At 35.0% G+C, this 26,453-nt stretch overlaps 2 protein-coding genes across 2 annotated transcripts; both read right to left on the reverse strand.

Moving 5' to 3' along the window:
• Nucleotides 1–3,045: 3,045 nt before the first annotated feature.
• Nucleotides 3,046–4,514, reverse strand: LOC100243406 (aspartyl protease family protein At5g10770). Its single transcript, XM_002262777.5, has one exon. It carries the CDS (start codon nucleotides 4,497–4,499, stop codon nucleotides 3,267–3,269), a length of 1,233 nt encoding a protein of 410 aa, XP_002262813.4. The 5' UTR covers nucleotides 4,500–4,514; the 3' UTR covers nucleotides 3,046–3,266.
• Nucleotides 4,515–19,909: 15,395 nt separating this feature from the next.
• LOC100265510 (aspartyl protease family protein At5g10770) lies at nucleotides 19,910–21,926 on the reverse strand. Its single transcript, XM_002262801.5, has 2 exons — nucleotides 21,691–21,926; nucleotides 19,910–21,352 (listed from the first exon to the last, which is right to left on the reverse strand). The coding sequence occupies exons 1-2, from the start codon at nucleotides 21,863–21,865 to the stop codon at nucleotides 20,139–20,141; spliced, it is 1,389 nt and encodes a 462-aa protein (XP_002262837.2). The 5' UTR covers nucleotides 21,866–21,926; the 3' UTR covers nucleotides 19,910–20,138.
• Nucleotides 21,927–26,453: the final 4,527 nt, after the last annotated feature.

The following is a 26,453-nucleotide window of genomic DNA, read 5'->3' on the forward strand; positions in this document are numbered from 1 at the left end:
TTGATGGTCCTGGCGGCATGGGCTAGCACCATACCCGCCCCGCCTCGAGAAGTACGGGGATGGGATCCCATTAACCCACCTCGCCTCGGGTATGGGACGGGGATGGGAAATAGATTTATATAATTGGGACGGGAATGGGGTAGGGGTGGCCCCGCCCAAACCCGCCCTGTTGCCAATCCTACATTCAAGCTTGTATTTTTATTGTTGTGGGCAAACGATAGGTTGGGGAGGGGGGGGGGGAGAAGGGTATGAGGGGGTATCGCCCCCTACGGTACAGTTCAGGGGTATTTTTGACATTTCATTACCTAAGGGTAACCATAATTTCAGATAGAGTGAAAGCCTTTTTCCCTATTCCCATGGACATAGGTAATCTATCGAACCATGTTAAATCTGTGTGTTTTTCTTTTCTTTTGTCTCTAATTTTCACCATAAATCGTTGCATGAAAATCAACAAGGTTCTTGAAATTATTGGGAATGCATATGGAATAATGGCAAAGAGCATAACCAATATTTAACACAAAAAATGTGTATTTAGCCTTTGAACAACTCAGTATTTTGGACCTATAACATGAGAAAAAACAAAATAAACAACAAGAAAATGCAAAAAAAAAAAAAATGGTATTAGAGCACCCACAAAGGTTTTTTTTTTTTCAACATCCAAGGTGTTTTGAGTGCTCTAGGGCAAAATCGATTTTCAATATTCTAGTGCAAAATTGGCTTTTTTTTTTACACCTTATGTCATTATTTACTTAAACAAGCTTAAGTCCATTTGACAATGATTTTAGGAATCATTTTTAACTTAAAAAGTGTTTTTTTTTAAATAAAAAAAAATGAGATATTTAGAAAAATTTAGGAAACACTTTTAAAAATCTGAAAAATCACTTATAGTATTGTTTTGTGGAGAAACACTTGATAGTTGATTCTCCTAAAAACACTTCAAGTAGAAACACTATTAAACACACTTAGGAAAATCCTTGGGCTAATAATTGCTATACCATATTATGCTTTTAAGGGCTCCATATACACGAGATGATTGTTTTAAAATATATGTGCTTTTAAGGACACTACAACAAAGTACATTATTAGGGATGAAATGTTTCATCTCCAAAGATTTTACTTTTGTGGCAAAAAAAATTTCTAGATGAAAAATTTTATCCTTAGAATTGTCTCTACAATTATGTTACCTTTTTTGGAGATAAAAAATTTAATTTTGTCACAAAATGTGTCTCTAATGAAAAAAAAAATTCATCACCAAAATTATTTGTCAACAAGTGTTTTTTATGGTGCAAAGTCAAAAGTTGTTGGAAGTAAAATTTGTAAAATCCATTAAACCATTTGGTGACACAAGAACTTCTCGGGAAATGAAAGTATTTTGTCTCTAAATGTTACTTTATATATTGGGAGATGAAATATTTCCATCCCAAAATATTGACACAGTTTCTACAACGAATAATTTCGTCTCTAAATATTTCAACTTAGATTAGGGGATGAAATATTTATATCTCATAATATTGACATATAGTTTGGGTAATAAAAAACTTTCATCTTGAAATGTTTTAGCCTACATTTGGAGACAAAATTATTTTATCTTAAAAAGTTAACAATGTTTAGGAAACGAAACAATTTCATTTCTAAGTATTTCTATTCACATTGGGAGATAAAAATAATGAAAAAAATTCTCGTCTATGTACACATTTTAGGATGAAAATTTTTTCTCCCTAAATATAATATTTTTGTTACCTTTTAAATGAAACATTAACCCATATAAACCTCTATGATATTAACATTTTAAATTAATATGATATTATGTAAATCAAACTTTTAATAACTTGAAAATACAATAACTATAGAAATTAAGTATATATCAAAATATTTTTTTCATTAATGTGAATCATACTTGAAACTGACATTGTCCTAGTACTATTTGAATATTGCCCAAAATAAAGTGACCAACAAATAATAATAAACTACATCATGATATCAACTCAATGGTGGAAAAGGTGGCTTGAAAGATGAGTAAGATTGAAGTGGTGGTTATTAAGAAGAGCTGGTTTGTTATGGCATGAAATTCCATATTAATGCCTTCAACTCTTGCAACTCAATGGTCGTCATACTCTTGAATTTGTGTAACTTTGTAATCTACTCCCACAACCTTCTTGTCTTTCCAAACCGTTTAAATAATTTGTCGTTTTCCAAACACTCTTTATGTTATCTTTAAGTTAATGAAAAGAGTAGTGCCCTCATCCTAAATTTCATGCATCTTTCCTAAATTTGGTGCATCTCTTCCTGTAAAATATAATATAGTTTTAATTAGTAAACATATTATTATATCATATAATGGAAGATAATTTTAATTTTCAATAATAACTCTTATATGTCAAGGGTGTTCAAAGTAACTCCACTTGACCTTACAATTCTTCAATGAGAAGACCCTTTTACATAAACAATAGAATAATTCTATTAAAATACATATAAATTATTTCATTCATGATGTAACTAGTAAAATATACTTTTACGCATGATTAATTTTAAGAACTGTCTTTTACAACCAAGAAAAAAAATCAGTCAATCCAAGGTAGATTTTAATGCATTTGGACCTCAAATAAGATGAACACAATTACATTTCTAAACAAAGCGGAAAAAATGATAATCCACAATTATTCTAGTAATGGAGCAATAATATATTAAAAGATAAATAAGAATTTTTAAAAAATGGAGTGTAAAGAATATTGAAGATTCGAAGTCTCGGGTTAAATTAGGACAAGGGAGAGGAGTGGCCTAGATGTGAACCATTAAGAAAAAAGGTTGCATCGACCAGGTTCGTCTTCAGGCCTAACGATTCAGGTTAGCCAACCTGATCTCTAGTGTTGGCTAACACTGTACAACTCTTAACGTGCTCATGCTCATTGGGTTAAAGGTTTTGATCCAGAAAAGGGGTTCAATCGCTCTCGATTGCAAGCTGTTGCATTCATTGAACAAGTTGACCACATCATTCTCCTAGTAGACTTTGATCCATGATACCCAAGAAATTGCCAAACCAATAAATTTTCAGCAACATAAAACTAGTGCGTTCTATTCATTCCAAACCTTACATTATGCAAGCCACAAACATTTGAATGGAATATGTTTTCCACTCAAAATTTTATTACAAGAGCAAACCAAACAAATTAAACATGAAATGGGTCATCCCACTCCTTATGCATCTAATGGACATCCTCTACCTGCACTCCTAATTACCAGACAAAACCAAAAGGATGGATTAGGTCTCACTTGGAGCAACCATTGCCCCCAAACCCTATCCTTCTTCCTTGTATGTCATATAGAACTGTTAGAGACAGTTGTTGTCTATTTCCAATAATGGTTAATTCGGAGGTCCCAGCAAAAGCCAAGCAAAGACGAGATGCATCACTCCCCCAAACAATATTCGTTCCATTCAAACGTACGTCGGCTCCTCTCCCAAAATGTAGCACTATCTCCGGTAGTAACACATCTTTCGTTCCAGTTAAATTGTAGCATGTGTCCAACATGTCATTTTCCTTCCGCCTCCCATTGGAAAGAGGATATTTCGCCATTGCTTTCTTGAATGCAGCTTTGAGTGCTGAATAGGCTCGTTGAGGGAGGCGAGTGATGACAGTTCCCGAGTCTATTATAGTTCTAGGTGATGCAAACACGGAGCTGGGAATATTAAGTCGCTTGTTACCAACACTTATATCCAAGAGCTTGACGAAATAGTACCCTGACTCCTCTGACCCTGAGGTTCCAGGACCATTTACAAGCGATGTGAACTTTAAGGAGGATTGGGAAGTGGCTTTCTCTCCGAACAACAGCGATCCAATGGAATCTTCCTCAGGGAGACAGTAACTGAAAACTTTGTTAAATTTTGAAGCTGTTTGAGATACGGTAGAAAGCTGCCCTTGTCCAAGCCCCAGCACCCCATCAACTCCACTGCCAAAATCACCCTTATTATTTCTGCCGCAACCGAATTGAAACTTAGGGTACACATCAGAAGGCTCCAATATGAGGGTATCGCATCCATAGTTTCCTTCAGAGGTAGATTTGTCGCCGTATGTCGTGGTATAGTTGTCCTCAACAGCTGGAATGCAAGAACCAGAGGAATAAGTGGAGGATGCCGACGGGTCGAAATATCGACTGGGGTCTTGTAAGCAGTTCACACAGGCTTTGCACTGTGTCCAAGTTATGCTGCTGCCGGTGTCCAATATTAACGTAAATTTCTGTGGGGGTGTGCCAAAAGCTACGTCAACAAGAAAATTGCCATCTTCACCAAACTGCTTATTATTGGGGGTATGATCTTTCAAATTCTCTGGAGCGTATTGGTTGAATTTGGAGTTGATGAAGCTAACTTTGGATTCATCTCGGCCAAAGATTTCCTGAGGATTGGGAGGTTGGGAGTGGCCTGATCCAGAGCATGGCCCATATTTTTGTGTTATTGGAAGCCCTTGAGATCCTCCTGCAACACATAACACATATATACAATACATCAATTAAACTTTCCTATAGAATGCCCTCTTCTACATCACAATATTTTGGGAGTTAAAGGGACTTCACCTCTGGTGGATGCCGAGCATTTGTTCTTTGGCAGCAGTGAGCTTACAGGAGTGGAATGAAATCCGTCTTTGCCCTCTTCTGCTCCGTAGATGGGTATACCGCTCACATAACATGAGAAAAACAGAAGAAGAGAAGAGAAGAGAAGATGGTAGATGGCAGTGGAAGGACAAAGAATGGCCATGGATCTAACACACAAACTTTCAGTTGTTATTGCTGAGGTGCTGAAGCTGCTTCAAGCAGGAATCATTTACCCTATATCTGATAGCCCTTGGGTGAGTCCTACTCAAGTGGTACCAAAGAAGTCAGGGATCACAGTGATTCAAAATGAAAAAGGGGAAGAAATTACTACACGCCTCACTTCAGGTTGGAGGGTGTGTATTGATTATAGAAAGCTGAATGCTGTCACTAGGAAATATCATTTTCCATTGCCATTTATTGATCAAGTACTGGAGAGAGTCTCTGGACATCCATTTTATTGTTTCTTGGATGGGTATTCAGGGTATTTTCAGATTGAAATTGATTTGGCAGATCAGGAAAAAACCACTTTTACATGTCCATTTGGAACATTTGCTTATAGAAGAATGCCTTTTGGTTTATGCAATGCACCTGCTACATTTCAAAGATGTATGTTGAGTATTTTCAGTGATATGGTGGAGAGAATTATGGAGGTTTTCATGGATGACATCACCGTATATGGAGGTACATTTGAGGAATGCTTGGTTAATTTGGAAGCAGTTCTTCATAGATGCATTGAAAAAGATCTGGTGCTGAACTGGGAGAAATGCCATTTTATGGTACGTCAAGGAATTGTCCTTGGCCATATCATCTCTGAAAAAGGCATTGAAGTTGATAAAGCAAAGGTGGAGCTTATTGCCAAATTACCATCTCCAACAACTGTAAAAGGAGTAAGGCAGTTCCTTGGCCATGCAGGGTTCTATAGGAGGTTTATAAAAGGTTTTTCAAGTCTTTCAAAACCTCTTTGTGAGCTGTTAGCTAAGGATGCTAAGTTTATATGGGATGAAAGGTGTCAGCATAGCTTTGATCAACTGAAGAAATTTTTAACAACAACTCCAATAGTGAGAGCCCCTAACTAGTAATTACCTTTTGAACTGATGTGTGATGCCAGTGACTTTGCTATAGGAGCTGTGCTTGGCCAAAGAGAAGATGGGAAGCCCTATGTGATTTACTATGCAAGTAAAACACTAAATGAAGCTCAAAGGAACTACACAACTACAGAGAAAGAATTGTTAGTTGTGGTATTTGCTTTGGACAAATTTCGTGCTTATTTAGTGGGGTCTTTCATTATTGTCTTCACTGACCATTCAGCCTTGAAGTATTTATTGACAAAGCAAGATGCAAAAACAAGATTGATTAGATGGATTCTTTTGTTACAAGAATTCGATCTCCAAATCAAAGATAAGAAAGGAGTGGAGAATGTGGTAGCTGACCACTTGTCAAGGTTAGTTATAGCACATAATTCCCATCCCTTGCCTATCAATGATGATTTTCCTGAAGAATCACTCATGTTCATAGTGAAAACTCCTTGGTATGCTCATATTGCTAATTATTTAGTAACTGGTGAAATTCCAAGTGAGTGGAATGCACAGGACAGGAAGCACTTCTTCGCCAAAATTCATGCTTATTATTGGGAAGAGCCCTTTCTCTTTAAGTATTGTGCAGATCAGATTATTAGGAAGTGTGTCCCTGAAGATGAGCAGCAAGGGATTCTATCTCATTGTCATGAGAATGCATGTGGAGGCCACTTTGCCTCTCAGAAAACAGCCATGAAGGTATTGCAATCAGGGTTTACTTGGCCATCTCTTTTCAAAGATGCCCACATCATGTGTAGGAGTTGTGATAGATGCCAAAGGCTTGGAAAGCTAACAAAAAGAAATCAAATGCCTATGAACCCCATTCTGATAGTTGAGTTATTTGATGTATGGGGCATTGACTTCATGGGACCTTTCCCAATGTCTTTTGGTAATTCTTACATCTTGGTGGGGGTAGATTATGTTTCTAAATGGGTTGAGGCAATCCCCTGTAAGCAAAATGATCACAGGGTGGTTCTCAAGTTTCTTAAAGAGAACATTTTCTCAAGATTTAGGGTGCCCAAAGCCATAATCAGTGATGGAAGTGCTCATTTTTGCAACAAACCTTTTGAAGCTCTGTTATCCAAATATGGAGTGAAGCATAAGGTGGCCACACCTTATCATTCTCAGACTTCCGGGCAAGTTGAGCTAGCTAACAGGGAAATAAAGAACATCTTGATGAAAGTGGTGAATTCCAACAGAAAAGATTGGTCTATTAGGCTGCATGATTCATTGTGGGCATATAGAACAGCTTATAAGACTATTCTTGGGATGTCTCCCTATCGTCTTGTCTATGGTAAAGCATGCCATCTCCCTGTGGAAGTTGAATACAAAGCTTGGTGGGCAATAAAGAAGCTGAATATGGATTTGATCAAGGCAGGAGAAAAGAGATTTCTAGACCTTAATGAGATGGAGGAATTAAGAAATAATGCTTATATCAATTCCAAAGTTGCAAAACAGAGGATGAAGAAGTGGCATGATCAACTCATCTCCAACAAGGAATTTCAGGAAGGGCAAAGAGTTTTGATGTATGACACAAGACTCCATATCTTTCCTGGGAAGCTCAAGTCAAGGTGGATAGGGTCGTTCATTATTCACCGAGTATGGTCCAATGGAGTAGTGGAATTATTGAATTCCAATGGCAAGGATAGCTTTAAAGTCAATGGATATCGTCTCAAGCCATTCATGGAGCCATTCAAACCAGAAAAGGAGGAGATCAACCTCCTTGAGCCTCAAAAAGCCTAAGTGAAAAAGGGTTTCCTGGACGTGGTTTTACCACAGTCCAAAATTTTTGTAAATTTTGTAAATTTTCAAGTTGTTTCCATACTTTTGATCTTAGTTTTTTATCTTAAATCATGTTTTTAGGTGTGTTTTAATCGTTTTAAATGATCCCAGGTGAAAGAAATTTCAAGGAGATTGAAAGAAAAAAAATCGGGTCGAAATCGGAGCCAAAACAGAGCAAAAACAGGGGAAAAACAGAGCTCTGCGAAATTTCGCAGAGTCAAGGAAACCTCTGCGAAATGAGCATTTTGTTGCCAAACCATTCCGCAACACTGTAGAAGTCTCTGCGAAAGTGAATTTGGCACACGAGTGCCACTTCGCAGTACAGTAGCATCCATTTCGCAACTGCGAAACCCATTGCGAAGTGGAAAAGCGTGATTTCGCACCAAAAGTCCCATTTCGCAGGGTATTTCGCAATTGCGAAAGTGGTTTTGGCACACGAGTGCCACTTCGCAGCACAGTAACATCAATTTCGCAGCTGCGAAACTCACTGCGAAGTTGCTGCGAAAATGGCATTTTGCTGCGAAATTGACGTTTTGTTGTGAAACTTAAACTGACCCTTAGGCTTCCGTTTTTCCTATTTATACCGGTCATTTGAGCTGCGAAAAGAGTTTCAAAAATCAGAGCACCATTCTCGCAGCCTGTTCGTCTTCTTCACCAAGTCACGCCGTCCGAGCCTCCGGTCATCTTCTCCGATCAGCAACGCCGGCCAAAGTTCGATAGCCCGAAATGGCGCGAACACGAGGGGCTAAGTCTTCATCTCCTTCGAACCACAAGAAGAGTCTGCGAAAGGAGCCAAGTCCAGGCTCTGCTCCAGAGGCTTCGCCGTCAAGACCAATTCCACCTCCGGTGAAGCCCGTGCCACCAAAGCCGCCGACAAGACGATACCTTACCAGGTCAGGCGGTTGGCCATTGCAGAAGAAACCCAGGGTGGAGAGCTCAGAACCCATCGATTTGACTGAGCAATCTCCAGGGCCTTCTCCAATTCCATCACCGGTTCAAACTCCGGTTCCCTCGCCGAGTCCCCTGCCAGTTCCATCGCCGGTACCATCTCCGGCGCCGCAAGAAAAATCTCAGGAGCCTCAAGTGCCATTTCCCGAGCCCCAAATTCAAGCGGAAACACCTCTGGAAGAAGTGATTAGGAGGTCAATGCTACCTCAGCCCCCAATTGAGGGAAACTTGGATTGTCGAACTCGGGCATTTCATTCCGAGCTTTGCTTCGACTTAGCAGCATTCAGAGTGAGGCCAGAGCTTGCCCAATCATTCCAGCTGCTGAGGAGGTATCATATGGAGCAACTGCTAGCTCCAAGAGACTTTTTCTATCCTCGGATAGCCACGGATTTCTACCAGTCCATGACAACCAAAGAGGTAAGAAATCCAACCTTGATTCATTTCACAATCGATGGGAGACATGGTATTTTGGGAGCACGACATATTGCTGAAGCCCTGCAAATTCCCTTTGAGCCAACCCAATTCGATAATTTTAGAGCTTGGGCAAATCCTACTGAGCTAGAGATGGTTCGCACCCTTTCTAGAGGAGCTGCAAATCGATCACATCTGCTGAGGGGGGAGCTTCCCCCAGTTATGTTTTTGATTGATGCCTTTTTGAGGCATAATATCTTCCCCTGCAGCATTGGACCCAAAGAAGGGGAGTTCTCCTGGAAGCCCTGTACAAGATGTCAGAAGGATTCTTCTTTGGGCCTCATCATCTGATCATGGCAGCCCTTCTCTATTTTGAAGAGAAGGTTCACAAGAAGAAGCTTCAGAGAGCAGATTGCATTCCCCTCCTCTTCCCAAGGCTGCTATGCCAAATTTTGGAGCATCTAGGATACCCGGCTGAGCCTCAGCTGGAGAGAAAACGAATATGTCGTGATCCATTCACTCTTGATAAATGGAATAATATGACGGCTTACAAAGTTGATCAGCCTGGGCAGCCTCAGCCAGCTGCAAGGAGAGCCTCCCCAAGACATATACCTGAGGGTATAGTAGTTGCTGCTCCTGCCATTCCTAGAGCTCCACCAGCTGCACCTGCTTCATCACAGCCACCCACATCAGCTGAGCCGAGGATGGCCATTCCTATATCTAAATATCGAGAGTTGTGTCGTGCATTGGAGACTCTTACAGCTTCTCAGAGCAATCTTGCTCAGGAGATGGCAGCCATCAAAGCTTGCCAAGAGCAGATGTTAGCCTCTCAGGCTCAACAAGCTGCCATCTTAAGGCAGCTCCAAATCCATTTCGATCTGCCACAAGCTGTAGAGCCCTCCATTTCTACTCCTCCAGAGCCACACTCTCAGCCTACAGAGTCTCATCCTCCAGAGCCCGAAGCCCCAGCTGATCCACCTACTGAGGAGGCAGATCCTTCTGCCTAACACCACCACCCCACTCATCAGACATTATATATATCTTCTGTTTATGTTTTTATGCATTTTGTTTTTTTAAGTTGAAAAGAAGTCCCAGTATTTTGGTACTATATATGGGATTCCTTGTGATTACTTGTCTTTTGCACTGTACTTGAATGAACAGAAAGTAATACAAGTTGAATTTTTCTTGTTAAAAGTTAGCATTAAGTTCTCCTTATTTCCTTTTCTCACATATTCTATTCTTTTTGAAACATGTGGTTTTCCCCAATCAATATTCGAATTTGATATCAGCAAGGAGGTACCACTTCCTCCCTTTTATTACAGTCACTCAAATCACATTGAGGACAATGCTCAGTTCGGTTGGGGGGTATGAGGAAGGAAGTATGCTAAACCTTTTTGGTATTGCAATTATATTGGTTAATTAGTTGTAGATTTTACTTTTTACTCTTTTTACTCTACTCTCCATGAATTTTGAGGAAAAATTTTCAAATTAAACCAAGAGAAATTGAACTGTTGTTTTTCACTTGGCTTAGAGTATGGATTATGCTTACTAAAGTGGTTCAATTGTTGAAACTTCTACTGAAATTGAATTGAGTTCTTCCACTTTAAGCTATCCACACACTGTGCACATTAGTTTCCGATTATAAGATGAAAAACTATTTCCCTCTTGACTTAGGATAATTTTGGGACTTGGTATATTTGACCTCATTTGATAAAAATTGAAACACCCTGCAAAAGGCCAATGAGCCTTTGAAATAAAGAAAGTTGTTTGCTTGCCTTGAAACCCGAGCAAGGTCTGAGGGGCATATGGTGAAAGCCTTTAAAGCCTGGTGCCCTAAGCCTTAATTGGTTGGGAGTCACCGACCTCAATGCTCGTTATAAGGGTGAATAGGTAGAGTTAGCATATAGTAGATGCTTGGGTATTAGAAACTCATTCTTAAAAGTCCAGGGAAAAATCCGAGGAGTTAGTGGTTGAAAGATCCTTAAAACTTGGTGCCCTAAACCTTAATTGGTTGGGAGTCATCGATGGACCCCCATTACATGGACAAGTCAGAAAGAGTACCCCATAAAGCTGCCCTAAAAAAAAAAAAAAGATGATGATGAAAGTGTGTTCTTTTCTTATTGATTATGGTTAGATTGCTAAAGTATTGAAAAGAGATAGGTTGGGGGGTGAGGCTAGTTTAGCATATTATTCTCGGAACCTAAGGAGCCAATACACAGATTTTTGTGGAAGATTGAAGTTTAGTTCTTTAAAAGGGGAAATGATTTTAAAACTTCAGTTTGCATAATGCACTCCCTTGATTGACAGTGGTTAGCATAGTTTGTTATGACTCTTGTTGAGATTTGGGTTTGTATTTCTTTAATGATTCATGTGAGAATTAGATCATCATGCCACTTGAGAATTATTTCCTTTCAGCATGATGTTGTAAATTTTAGTATAATTAGCTATTTATTTTCATTTTTCTCTCCTATATTGCTAAGGGACTAGCAATATGTCGGTTGGGGGGAGTGATTACTACTCAAAAAGTGCTATTTTATAGCCTATAATTAATCCTTTTAAACACTTTTGAGTAGTAGTTTTGGCCTTTTAACTCAATTGGCATGTTAAGGATCCTTTAAAGCAATTTTGATCACTTTGTGTAAGTTTTGGTGTTTTTGTTAGTATTTTGATCACCAAAGCAAGTCAAGAATGAGGAGAGCTATGAGGAATCTTGGGCAAAGTTGAGAAGTCATTTGCCAGGAGTGAATCCGGATTGCAAGGAGAAAAAGCAAAGAGAATCTGCCATAAAGCATATTCTTGATGACAGTCGTAGCAGCCACTTTTGGAGCACTTTCTGATGTTCAAATGATGCATGCTATATACCATTTCAAAGATCAGGAAGTCAACAATCCAATGCTTTAAACGGTGTGCAATTCGGAGTTGAAATGAAGAAGTTACATCCATTACAAGCCAATCACTCCGAGCTGAAGGAAGCATTTTGCAAAGTGCTGCGAAATCACCCTTTTGTTGCGAAGTGATTTCGCAGCATTTTTGTACAGTAAGGTGTTTCTCCTTCTGACGATGCATGATTTATGCCACGAGAAGGAAGCTTGGAACCTCAAGGTGGAAGCCAACTTCACAGCCCTGTGAAGATAGCTCGGTGTTGCGAAATAATTTCGCAGCCCTCTTGGGTGTCTGCGAAATTTCGCAGACACCATTTTTCCCCTGCGAAATGGTTCCTGAAGCCTCCCGAAAGTTGCTACCGACATTTGGAGATATTTTCCATTAGATTTTTGTTGTCTAAATCCCAAAATACTCCTTGTAAACCACCAATTACATGATTCCTTAGTTTTTAAGTTAGTAAAAAGACTAAATATCTTTGTAACAATTAGTTTTATATTATGTTGATATATATACCTCTCAGGAGCCTGTTCTCAGAGAGGAGTTCCTTCTGTAACCGTTTGGGTAAGCAAGTAAAGTCTATTTTCTTTCTACTGCCTTACCTTCTCACTTTGTATTTTCATTTTATTTCTAAGTTATGAATTCTCTGAGGAGTTTTCCCCAGAGAATGAGTAACTAAACCTCTAATTCCTTGGAGCTAAGGTTGCCGGGGAAGGTTCCAAATGCAAGAATGCAAAGCTCTGTGGTTTTAGTTATTAATGAAGAGGAAGTGAAATCCTTTAGTGATTTCTATGTTTCTAGTTAACTTAAAACACCTTGGAGTCACCTGGGCCAACACTTGGTAAGGCAAGTGATTTCCAACCATGGAAATGCACTAGTTTACCCCTTGCGAGCCTCTGGTAGGTGATTTCAGGGTAGGATTTTCTAGAATAGCCAACACTTGATAAGCTTTTGGACTCCTAGGAGACATCCATTAGTTATCTCTTGCGAGCTTTTGACGGGTAATCCAAGGTTAAAGATCACCTTGAATGGCTAAGGCTTAGTGAGAGGCTTAAACCATTGCAAGTTGCATCAGTGAGAGAATTAAAGTGAAATCTAATTGAAGGAGTCTCTGTACATCACCGGTTAGAGAATTGACTATAAGTTGAATCTCTAATGCGAGGAAATGAACCAACTGACCAGAGCCGTGTCTTTTGCATGAGAAACCACCCCAGTGAACCTAAATCTCCAAGGAATGCTTTTCTTCCTAAATTATTCCAAACTTCTGTTATGTTAGTTAGTTTAAGTCTCAACCTTTACCAATCAAAGTTTGTGTTTTATTTCTTAAGCTAACCTTGAAATGAAACAAGACCAATTCACTTGGAATTGGTATCATTGATTGCTTGTTAGTCATTCCCAGTGAACGACCCTAGAGCCACTATACTATAGTAGCTTTTTCTTTGCTACCCTAGTGTATGGTGTTATAGGTAATAAATTTTGTTGATTACTCCCTCAATCAAGGAGCACCAACTGAACACAAATCAGCTGAGACACCAATTGGGCATGAATCACATGACACTACAATTTTACTTAAGGGCCTAAAATCATTCAAGTGCCTAAATGGGTATTCTTTTATAAATTGGATGAAGAATCTATTTAAATGAAAACCACTTTTAATTAGTGTTATTCATGGTTATAAAGATTTTCTAACTGTTAAAGAATTTATTTAACCTTGGATAAAATTTATTTCAAGGATAAAAATCCATATTTTGACATATATTTCATCGTTAAAAATTTCAACCTTAAGCTTTCATGTTGAAATAATCCAATTATTTAAAAGTTATTTATACATCAATTTTCTATATCTTTTGAATGTTTAGCCAAGGGTTGATCCAACCAATCAACCACTTAGATCAATCAACTTGTTGAAAAGATTTTTCTTGAATAATTTTGCAGAAACACAAGATTGCATAGGGACTTATAATTAAATCATTTATGTGTTTTTATTTGAGTTATTTCATTAATTGAAACCCCTTGGACTAATTAATTAAACAAGACTCATTGGAATATTTGATTAATTGAAGCTCATTGAGAAAATTAATGAAATAGGACTCGTTGGGCTAGATCAAGTGATCTAGTCCATGAGATGGTCCTAATCACTTAAGCCTAGTTGTGAATCTATATGAACCCTCTTAGGGTCAAAGATTAGACATGTACACTATTGTCTTTTACTTAGTTTTCAGGAGAAACCCTAACCACCACTCTCTTTAGAAAGAAGTCCACACTTCTTTATTGTCAAGATCCAAGAGAGAGTCATCAAGTAGAAGATCACAAGGCCTTCGAGAGTGTCTCCTAGATTTAAGAATTTTACAAATAGAAAAAAAAAATTGAGAACATCCAAATCCAAATGTATGTCTTTGAAGAGCACTCTAGAGTAATATTTTGAAAATTAGGCATATTTCGTTGTACCTTGGATCTTAGTTGCATGCACCCTTTAATCTAGATCTATAAATTATTTTCTAAACACAAACAACAAAACCGATGAAAAGCAATGCGTGGGAAAAAGCATAATCAATCAATAATAGTCAATGTCACATACCAAAGATCATGTTGTCCAATCAACTAATAATTCACAACCAAGTATCAATAACCAAGCAACAATAACTAAGTATCAATAACCAAGCATAGTAGATCCAAATAATATCCAAAGTTCATAGTGTACATAATCAATTAGCAATCAATAATTATTCTATTCTTTCTCTTTTTTGTCACAAAAACAATAGAGAGTACAAAGTAAATTAATGGAAATCACATGTACTCAAAATATAACATCAAAAGTAACGAAAATGATGTTGAAATCATACAATCTTATGCAAAATACACCAAAACATAAATTATCATAAATTTAAGATCTAGAAAAATAAATTAAAATGTATAACATGTAATACTAAAATAATCTAGCTTGAACAATCTAGCAGGGGAAATGGTCTAGAGCTAAAACTAGCTTAAATTGTTTGGTAAGCAGAGAGCAATAAAGGTTCATACACTTCTTCGTAAAAATGTGAGGAATAATGAGATAATCCATAGACATATGGCTATGAATCATAGTAGGATGTCCAAATATATGCTCTAAGGAATAAGGCAGAGAGTGAGAAACTCTCTAACAAGTATGACCAAAATACATCTCTATGAAATTTGAAAAACTGAAAATCAAAGAAATGTGAAAGCAAACCTAAGAAATTGAACAATGAGAAAGGTTAGGAAATCCCTATGAACAATCCCATGGAATCAAATCTAAGAATAATTGATGTAAAAAGACATAAGAATTGGACTAAAAATAGGAGATATGGTTAGAAACCCAAGAGAGCATGTGAAAGTGAGAAGACAATGCAAAAACATAGGTGTCTGAATGGTCCAAGCTAGAGCACTAGATGCAAATCTTGAACCAATGTTAACAACACTTAAATGTTGCAACACTAGAAGTGACTTAAAGAGAACTCAAACCCTCTTTTCATTATCCTTCTTCCTGAGCTATTTAAGCACCCTTCCATATCATAAACAACTCAAGCACTCCTATGAGCATCTAAAATGTCCTTTTTAATGTAAATGCCCTTTAAAATTGTGCATATATATATAACAAGAATTGATAACATTCATATGTAAATTGTTCAATTTTAACAATTTTACTCCATATATTACAATAATCATAAATAATTTAAGAAAAACTAAATATTAAATTCACATCATATAAAATTTTCATAAAAATTATCCAAAGTTTAATTGGAAACTAGAACATTTATATATTAAACAAGATATAATAATAGTAACATCAAAGAACTTCAACTAATATCAAGATGACCAACTTACTGTCTGATTAATGTGATCCATATTACTAACCCAGGTCATCCATTAGATCATGCCAAGTTTTAAATCAAATTATTACCCATTCAATTTGAATTTAGTTCCTTCGGATTTATGTTTTAACACAACAATCTTTTTTTTTTCTTTTTTCCAAGCAAATAAAATTCCCCTCGAATTCTTGATTTTGATAATTTTTTATCTTACTTCAACAAGAGTCAATATACTATGGAAGTTTTCTCCCATAAATACCAAGCCTAAATACATAGTAACTTTGGTTAAGAAACACTAGAGAAAAAGTCATACAACTTCTGTATTATTTTGGGTATCACCCTTAAAGATTAACCTATGGAAACTATCAATAATATATCAAATGATTGTTTTTACCTAAATCCTAAAATTAAAAAGAAAAATGCATGAACTAATTTTATGTGTTAGAATTAACTCAAGAAAACTAGTTAACAACTAAAAAATATATTGATTTTTAATTAAATTAACTCAAGTCTAGAGGTTTCCATAATCCAACTTCTGAATAGAGACTAAAGCGAACAAGAGTTTCTCAATTACAATGACCTTAGAGTTTTTAGGATCCTTGGTTGATCAAGATAATCTGAATTCTATACTCAAAGTTGCATGTGAAACTTAATTTTTCCCTTCTTAATTCAAATTCTGAATTATCATCAAATGAATAAAATTTAATATAGGTTCAAGTTTAACTTTATAATCCTTTATACTCTTTATAGCCTTGCCTTAGGATAGATAACAATAAAGATAACTAGGATGACTAGTGATGAAGGGATGCTAAGAAGCACTCGCTAGCATCGATTAGTATACTACCATATTATCTCATAATCCAACTAATATGGAGATCATTAAAATCTCATGAATCATGCCTTAAACCATTCATTAGTTTCATTGTTACTCTTGTTTACCCATTATTCCTCCTAGTTTCTAATCCTAGGTTTTCCATATCTTAGGATGGCTTTTTAGCCTCTTATTAAGGTGTTGTCACTCACACAAATCATAATATAACAAACAGACATTCATCGAATCAAAAGAAACTAAAAACAATGTCTCAATTCAAACCATAAATAAATAAACCTAAACTTTCTTTTTCTTCATCAACAAAAACTTCTCTAAGATATCCTAAACCCTAAAACTACAAGAGTTTATTTGGTATTAATTGAAATTCCTAAAATGTAGCATACTCTCTCCTTGGCCGTTTGTTCCAAAATTACATCATAAATATCCCAAAAACTATCAAATTTACTAGTTCTAAATGACCCTTGTTCATAATTGAATGGATGCATTCAGAACTCATTTCAAAGCGATTTTGAAGCTAAAACTCATAAACAAACCTTGAGTTTGAGATTGAAGTGGTTTGAAATGCTTTTTGAACTCATAAGTGGCCCAAAATCCTATTTTTATGTCAAGTTCAAAATTAACTAACTACTTCAACTCAACAACTATTTATGTTGTTTTTCCATTTTATTTTATTTTTTTAGTTTGAAATGGTGCTCCAATGCTAGACATAGGTGTGAGATTTTGAACATAGCTATTGCCTAACTTGGCCTTGCATTCAATTGAGTTCCAAATGGCTAGAACCATTTAGAACTAGACTTTTCAATTTCAAATTGGGTTGCTTCCCTCTATGCAATTTGCTTCAACTAATCATATCTTTCTTGTTTGACTTCAACTCAAAAATTGTTTAAAGCATTAGATTGTTAACTTAGTAAGCTTCAAAACTATATGTGGAAGTCACCATGAAAGTACTCAAGGAAGACTACCCAAAATTTAGCTCAAAGTCAAGGTTGGTGTTGATGCATTATTCTGAGTTCCAATTTCCATTTGAATTTGATGTGAATACTTCAAATCTTCTTCCTTATGGTTACTTTCTCTCTAGCTATCTCCATAAACTTTATTTCTCTTCTTTTATGCTCATGACTTGCTTATTATGATGTTGCTTAGACTCTCCTCATGATCCACAAGTCTTAAATCTCTTTGTATGTATAATTGATCCCTTACTCTATCTTAGTTGAAAAGGACTTTTGCACTTAATATTCTTTTCATTTCTTTATCCTAAGATTAAGCTCAAAATAAAAGGTAGATCCATAACTAAGGTCTTAGGACTAATTTAAGTTAGATGCTTTGAGCATGTTCATTATGGCAATTATTTTAAGTCTAAATCTATCAAAAAGGAATCAATGGATTTTAAAATATAAAAAATAAATAAATTCGAGAATCTTCTCTCTTAGATAGAAAGTCAACTTGACAACACCACTCAACTAGCATAAAAACCATAAAAGTGTCACCTTTTTGCATTCCAATACTCTCAAACTTGGTCATTAGCATTAAAATTTTGACAAATTCATAGTAGAAGTATCCTCATGAGTAATAAATAATAAATCACAGGTCCTTTTAACATATTTACATGTTACTATCCCGTAAAACCCATTAGGACTGATACTATTAAAGATGCCATGGAGAATCCTGTTGTTTACTTCACTTCCTTCATATTGAATTTGTCCCATTCATGTTTAGGCTTAATTTTTCTAATCAATCTACCAGTTCCATCCAATATTAATAGAGATTCCTAACCAAATTCAAAAACATTTCAATCTTATCCATCTTATATTTTCAAGAAAAATTCTATACAAGATTTCCAATGAGGATAGTTATATCCAACAAAGTGTATGAAGGATTTTTTATGAGTGATCCAACTCACTACAATATGATGACTCAAGATTAAGTGGGAATAGAAAATTTTAATTTTAAATTTATCCTACTCTAATATCAATAGAAAATGATTTCTTAACCCATGGCAACTACATAGGCAGTGAGTGAATATGTGGACCTAATTTTATGCCTAAAATTTCAATTTTTTCCATAATTAAAATTTTTTAATATAAGATGTCCAGATATCATACTTGCAATCACAAAAAGACACATGATATGTATAAACATGAAAAGCCACTTACAAAGTTTACCAGAAATAGTTGTAAAAACCACGGATCTAATTGACTATAGAACAAATTCACTAAATGTACTATATCACTAAATGTAAAAATAATAATAATAATAATAATAATAATAATAATAATAATCATCATCATCATCATAAAAAAAAAATCAAAATATCAATTCATGCAATTAAAAATCAAAACGTCAATCTCATGCAATCTTCTTAAAAAACAAAAATATCAAATGCATGTAATCAAGAATTAAAATACTAAACTAATGCAATAATAATTAAATAAATCAAAATGTCAATCTCATACAACAAAAATTCAAAATTCATCTCATGCAATCAAAAATCAAAATTAATTCAAATACTCACCTAATCTCGAAATCAAGCAATCAAACTCAAGAAAAAGCCTAAGTGAACTAAGCCTAGAAAAGTATCTAAGTGAAACTATCCTAGGAAAGATCTAAGTGACCTAAGTGGGGAATTATCTAAAAGTGCTCCTATTCTCAAAAGGTGTTTAAGTGACCCAGGGTATGTCTAAATGGGCTCAATGTCCTAAGATAATAATAAATAAATAAATAATGTCTAAGTGACCTAGTGTGTATCTAAATGTCCTAAAAGTTACCTAAATGAGTTATCCTAAAAAAAAATCCTAAATCTAACTCGGGGCTACCAATGGTCATAATGAGGGTCCAAATGAGTCCCTCAACAAAGGGTCCCTAAAGGTGGTTCAAAAAAAGACACTATATAAGTTTCGATAGGCCACCAAGGAATGATTACGAGTCAAGAGAGAAGTATAGGAAGGCACCTAATGTTGCATGTACTAAGAGGACAAAATGGAGGTCTACACTAGATTGGCTATAACATGCAATGGATGGGTACCAAAGTCCCATTGGTGGATGAGCATAAATCCTGTTGGAAAATAGCTAGGTGTGTTGTGAAACATTAATCTAGTCCCAATGTAAAAATAAATGTAATGACGAGCACCCTAAAAGAATATTGCCCATTATTTTCCAAATGAAATGTTTAAACCCTTCAAACTTCACAAAATAAAAAATCATTTTAATTTGTCACCTTTGATCGCACCCTTGAATGGCCCATAGGTGTTGTACATAGTTTATGCTATACTTGAACTTGGTCATAGGAATAAACTTAATTAGCCATCATAATTATAACATCCAAGGCAATCACACCTATGATGACATGTTACATAAAGATTGATATATTTGGTTTTCTCCCAGAAATTAAGTTTGATTTTTTTTCTTTTTAATTTGTCTTTTTCTTTCATACATGCTAATAACTTTTGGTTATCATAATATACACTAGTCAACTCCTGCTATAATTCATGTCATCAGACTTTAGAGGGACAATGTAGATGATCTAATGAAACAGCCAATCATTTTTCATGAAAACTATATATCAACAATTATTAGAGAAAACACAAAAATAGTATACTCATATCCAAATCTCGATATTATGCAATCTGACAATTGGAATGGAATGTTTTACAAACAAAACTTTATAACATGTAGCAATTCAAACAGTGAAACAGATTACCCAAAGAAATAATGTCCTAGGATCTATATATTCTATCTGAACCCTTGTTCAACAAATTAAAACAAACTACAACCCATGTAGAAATAAGAAGGGATTAGATCTCAATGCTTGCAATCGTTACCAAATCCTAACCTTCCCCCTTCTATGTCATACACAACTTTTAGAGACACTTGTTGTCTATTTCCGATGATGGTTACATGAGAAGGATGGGATTTTCTTGCGAAAGCCAAGCAAGCTTGAGTTAGGTCCCCATTGGCCCAAAGAATTCCTGATGGATGCAAACTTACGTCCACTTCTCCCACAAAATGTAGTACTATTTCCGGTAACTTTATGTTTCTCCCCCCACATCCCTTAAGATTATAGCAAGTGTCCAATGGTTTTTCCTGTGGCGGCGGAGAAACAGAGGGACAGTGCAACATTTCCTGTTGGAATGCAGTGCGGAGTGCTTCATAGGCTGCGGTAGGAAGATGAGTGATGACAGTTCCGGAATCTATTATAGTTCCAGGTGATGCAAACAATGAGCTAGAGACGTTCAATCGCTTTTTGGCAACACTTATACCAATCAGTTCGACAAAATACACTGACCCACTAGATGGATTCAAAAGCCGCGTAAATTTCAGCGAGGGAGATGCAGAAATTGCTTTCTCCCCAAATAACAAAGACCCTCTGGTGTTTTCATTATGTGGGAAACAGTAACTAAATTTCTTTTTGAACTTTGAAGCTGTCTGAGATATCAAAGAATATTGTTCCCCTTGTGCAAGGCCTAGTACCCCAGATGCTGAGCCAAAATCTCCACCACCACTATCTCCGCAACCAAATTGAAACTTGGGGAATACATCGGGCTTCAATGTAACCTCATCACATACGAAAACTCCTTTGGAATAGGAGTTATCTTCATAGTTCATGGTATAGTTCGTCTTCGTAGAGGGGATGCAGGAACGATTAGAATAAGAGGATGATAAGGAAGGGTTAAAAGTAGGGATTTTCTTGTTGTGGCAATTCCCTAATGAACATGAGTTGCACCGTATCCAAGTTGTGTCACTGCCTGTGTCGATTATTAGATTTAAATTTTGTTGGGGCTTGCCAAAACCAACATTGACAAGAAAAAAGCCATCTTCATTTAAAGAGTGCATAGACTCTGGGGACCCGCCGTCTTTGGATTCTTCCGTAGAATATTGGCCCAAGATTCTGGCGTTAATAGAGCGAACTCTGGACCGATCTTGGAGAAAAATTTGCTGACGACTGGGAGACTTCTTCTGGCCTAATTGCGAGCATGGTCCATAACTATATGTTATTGGTAGCCCTTGAGACCCTCCTGCAAGACCTACACACTGTCAGCATAAGAACCTTCTCAAGTAGACTTTTCTTTTTCTTTTTTTCCCTTCAAATTTCATAGAAATAGGTTGCAGGCTTAACCTACAAATCTTCATTTAATTTGCAAGTAAAATGAAATTTCGCATGCTTTGTCCGTTAAGAAATAATAATCCAAGAAGAGATGGAATTGAATAAAGAAGCAACAAGATGGAGCCAATCAATTAAGAAATTGTTTTAAAAGCTATACATACATACATACATACATACATACATACATACATATATATATATATATATATGCACATGGGAACACAAGATTTTGTGGCTTAGAGACTTCACCTCCGACTGGTGCCGAGCAATTGCTCTTAGGCAGCAGTGAATTTATATCAAGGGTGTGATATCCGTCTCTGGCATCTCCACAGACGGGTGTATTGCCCACATAACATAAGAAAAACAGAAGAAGAAAAGAGAAGAGAAGATGGTAGATGGCAGTGGAAGGACAAAGAATGGCCATGGATCTAACACACAAACTTTCAGTTGTTATTGCTGAATGTGTTAGCCTCAGTACTAACCAATATATATTACATAAGAGTATGGAATATGCTTATATTATTCTCTTTGAGCCATGGAAAAGTCTTTGCGTGTGGAACATCCAAAGCCTTTGGACCAAGTCCCCTCCCAAGTTGCATGAGTTGATCACATCTTGACCTGTTGACTCATACTACTTTAGAAACCATTTTTTTTTCCCTCATTTTTGGTCATTTCTTTCAAAATTCATGAGATTTTTAAAGTTTTGATGCAAACTTTTCCCTCATCAACATCTTCTTGGAGAGAAAATGAAAGTACACTATTTTAATGAATATTAATTCAAATTAAGAGGTAATTATAACTGAAAATTTTCACATTTTTTAGATAAAATTTAGGAAGAATAGGAATTAATATTTATGTTGATGGATCTCCAAACTTTTTCATGATTAGTTTTGGCCAAGTAGACTTAGTCAATGGATGGCTAAGCAGTTATTCAAGTCAACCAATTCTTTTGCCCTAAAAAGAAGGAAGAAGAAAGAGTGGAATTGGATTTTTTTTTTTTTTTGGATTTTTTGAAAAGACAACTTTAAATTGGATTTTTTTCCAAAGTACCATACGTTTAGAAATAATTTCAAATGTGTCATCTTTGAATAAATATTTTTTAAATCGACTATATTTTTTTTTCCAAAATCCCATAGAAAACCATGGCTTTAAAGGAAAGTGGGAGGTAGCTTCATCTATAGACGAAGTTTGCTACCTATTGCAACTTTTACTCGCAATCAGTGTTGGGGTCAGAAAATCAAGTAAAGGGTAGTAAAAAAATTGTAAATTATAAATTGTAATAAACGTAGATAAATTTTTATAATTTAGAAATAATGTTTATTATTTAATAAAATAAATAATTATTAACATTAAAAGAAAATAAAATTTTATAGTATATCAAATTTAGAAAAATACTAACAAATATTGACCACAAAAATTAAATTTTATTAATGAGAATATATTCAAAAAAAATTAAAATAGTGAGTATGGCTAGGAAATTTTCAGTATTTAAATAAAATATATTTCCAAACTTTTAGAAAAATTAAATAATTTCACTGATAAGTTTAATTTTAGATTTTCTTTATAAATAATAATAAAATATCAATCATGGAGTTTGATAAAAATTTTGTTTAAAAATTAAATGTAGCAGGGAAACCTAAATATGGCAAAATACTTAAAAACTTAAATAATCAGTTGTAAATAAACAATTGTTTAATTAAACATAAAATAATACATATCAAAATGAAACCCAAAATAATTCAACATAAAGTAAATTAAATTTTATCGACAATTAAATAATATATAATTTAAATACTTACATAGTCATTTGTAAATGAGTACTACTTGATTAAACCCACCACTAAAAAAATATTTTATCAAATATCAAATACAAAACTACAAAAAAATCATTTTATTAGAATTTATTATACAATATACTAAATAAATTTTATATAATATTCTTATATAAGGATTAAATAAAATTAAAAATGAAAATAAAAAAATATTTTATAAAAATTATTTAGTATCCATACTCATCTAATTTTTTATTTTAACTATTTTCTTTCTTTCAAAGGAAATTATTTTCTTTGGAGGGAGGAAAATTTTTAAAATTCTTAAATAAATAAAAGGGAATAAGCCCACTAATTGTATTTATGCTCCTTTCATTAATTGAGTGTCTTATGAATTCAAACATTATATGTGTATTAAGCATTTAATATTTGTATAATGATTCAAAAAACTTACTTAAGGATTTGAATGTTCAAAATGTTTAATTTTTTTGCATTTCAAACTTTGAGCAAATGACTTCATATTTTGGATTATGAATTTCTGCCAAAAAAACTGTCAATAGGACAAGTGTGAAATAGGATTGAGTATCGCAATATACAAGAAAATCTTAATAAATAAATATTGGATAAATTAATAATATTGCTTAAATAATAAAATCTTCTAGTTTCAACTCGAGTTAGAAGACTAAAATAACTTCATTAAAAGCATAAGATAATAACTTTTTTAAACTCTTAAAGACTCAAAAAAAAAATATAAATTAATAATTAGTGAAGTCCATAAAAAATAGCAAAAAAAAAAAACTTGTATACAATATTGAGTAAATTTTTGCAACTTCTATTTTTTTCAACTAAACTCTTTTTTGAGATCATGATTAAAACCTTTTTTATCTTCTAAGATATTAAATTTTCACATTATGGGGTATTTGGTAAAACTTAATAACTTAAGTTGACTTTAAGTTAAATTATAATTAAGTTATCGACTTAAAACTTATTACTTAATTCTTACTTTAAGTATTAAAGTTGTTTAATAAAATTAATTTAAAACTTATTTTAAATCATCAAATTGACATATTTATCATCATAAATTATAATTAAGGCAAAAAAGGCTCAATAGTAGTAGAGGTTGTGGCGTAGTAAAAAAGATTATGGAGATAACTATGACAAATATGGATAAAAGGGTAAAATAAGGATGTGAACTTAAGAATAAATTACACCACTTTAATAGTAATATATATTTATTTCTACTTTTACTTGCATTTACTCTCGTTTTACAACACGTTATCAGCACGAATTGCTCTGAAGGTAATTCTCGTATTTTAAACTTGAAGTTGTTTATATAGAATAAAATTTTACATATTTATATTACTATTGATTTTGTTCACTGTTATATATTGTTAAATTCATTTAATTTGTGTTATATATTGTTAGAAACTATAGGCAAATTATTTGATTTTGATTATAATCAAAAGTTATACCAATGCTATCAACTTATTATAACTAATTCGCATAATATTGTTTTGTCATATATATGAAGTTATTTGACAATGTCGAATCTCACAAAACTCGAATTTGTGGCACTTGAAATTTCAGGAAAGAACTATCTATCTTGGATCCTTGATGTTGATATACATCTTGATGCAATGAATCTTAGAGTTATGATCAAAGAAGGAAATCAAGCATCCCTATAGGATCGGGCAAAAGCACTGATTTTCCTTCACCATCATCTTTATGAAGGTTTAAAAATGAGTATCTTACGGTAAAGGACCCTTTTACTCTATGGAGAAATTTGAAAGAAAGATATGACCACCAGAAAACTGTAATTCTCTCAAAAGCTCGATATGACTAGATGCACTTAAGGTTGCAAGATTTTAAAATTGTTAGTGAATATAACTCCGTATTATTCAAAATCAACTCTCAAGTGAAGTTGTGTGAAGAAAAAATCACAAAAGAAGATGATTCATCCCTAGCAGCGGCAGTGGCAATGGCACCATTTGATTCGGGGTTCGATCCCCGGCAGCGGCGTCATTTGATTCGTGCCCAATTGGTGTCTCAGCTGATTCATGTCCAGCTGGTGCTCCTTGATTGAGGGAGTAATCAACAAAATTTATAACCTATTACACCATATACTAGGGTAGCAAAGACAAAGCTACTATAGCATAGTGGCTCTAGGATCGTTCACTGGGATGGGTTTTCACTTCACAAATGATATTAATTCAAAGTTGAATTGATGCCTTTTCATTTCAAGGTTAGCTTTAAAAGAAAACATAAAGATGCTTGAATGAAAAAGGTTTAGATTTAAACTAACCAAAAATAGTAACTGATTTTACTTACAAAGAAAAGTGTTTCTTGGAGTTTCAGATCACTAGGTTCAGATTCCTCATACAAAAAGGGAGTTCCGGTCACTTGTTTCTTTTCCTCGCATTGGAGAATTAACATATAGTTCCTTCTCCAACCGGTGTTGTACAGATGCTTCCCATTAATGGGTTCAAACACTAAATCCCTCTCACTGATGCAACTTGCAATGGTTCATGCCTCTCACCTAGCACTTGCCATTCAAGGTGATCTTTAACCTTGGATTACCCGTCAAAAGCTCGCAAGAGATAACTAATGGATGTCTCCTTGGAGTCCAAAAGCTTACCAAGTGTTGGCTATTCTAGAAAATCCTACCTTCAAACCACCTACCAAAGGCTCGCAAGGGGTAAACTAGTGAATCTCCATGGACGGAGATCACTTGCCTTACCAAGTGTTGGCCCAGGTGAATTAAAGGCGTTTTAAGTTAACTAAAAAGATAAAAACCATTAACGGGTCACACTTTCTCTTCATTAAAAACTAAAACAACAAAACTTCCAAATTATGCATGTGGAAACTTACCCGGCTTTCCTCACTCCAAGAGACAAAAAGCTTAGCCTCTCATCCTCTGAGGAAAAATCCTCAGAGTTTGGTTGGCTAGAAAATGAAAATGAAAGAGAGGACAAGAATATATATGAAAAACAGAGCAAGTGCTCTGTTCTTTGATTCTATATATTGGATTACATGATTATTTTACAGTGGATGCAAGGGAATATATATAGAAATGTTTTTCCAACCTTCCCAACTAAGAAATCTTATGGTTGGTGGATTACAAGGAGAAGAATGGAAATTTATACAAAAATATCTGAAGAAAAATATCCAAAAGAGTCGGTGGCAAATATCGGGAAGCATTAAGGACCATTTCGCAGGTGATAATGAGGTCTGCGAGATTTCGTA

The sequence above is a fragment of the Vitis vinifera genome, chromosome 4 (assembly GCF_030704535.1).
Source record: "Vitis vinifera cultivar Pinot Noir 40024 chromosome 4, ASM3070453v1".
Lineage (NCBI taxonomy): Eukaryota > Viridiplantae > Streptophyta > Magnoliopsida > Vitales > Vitaceae > Vitis > Vitis vinifera.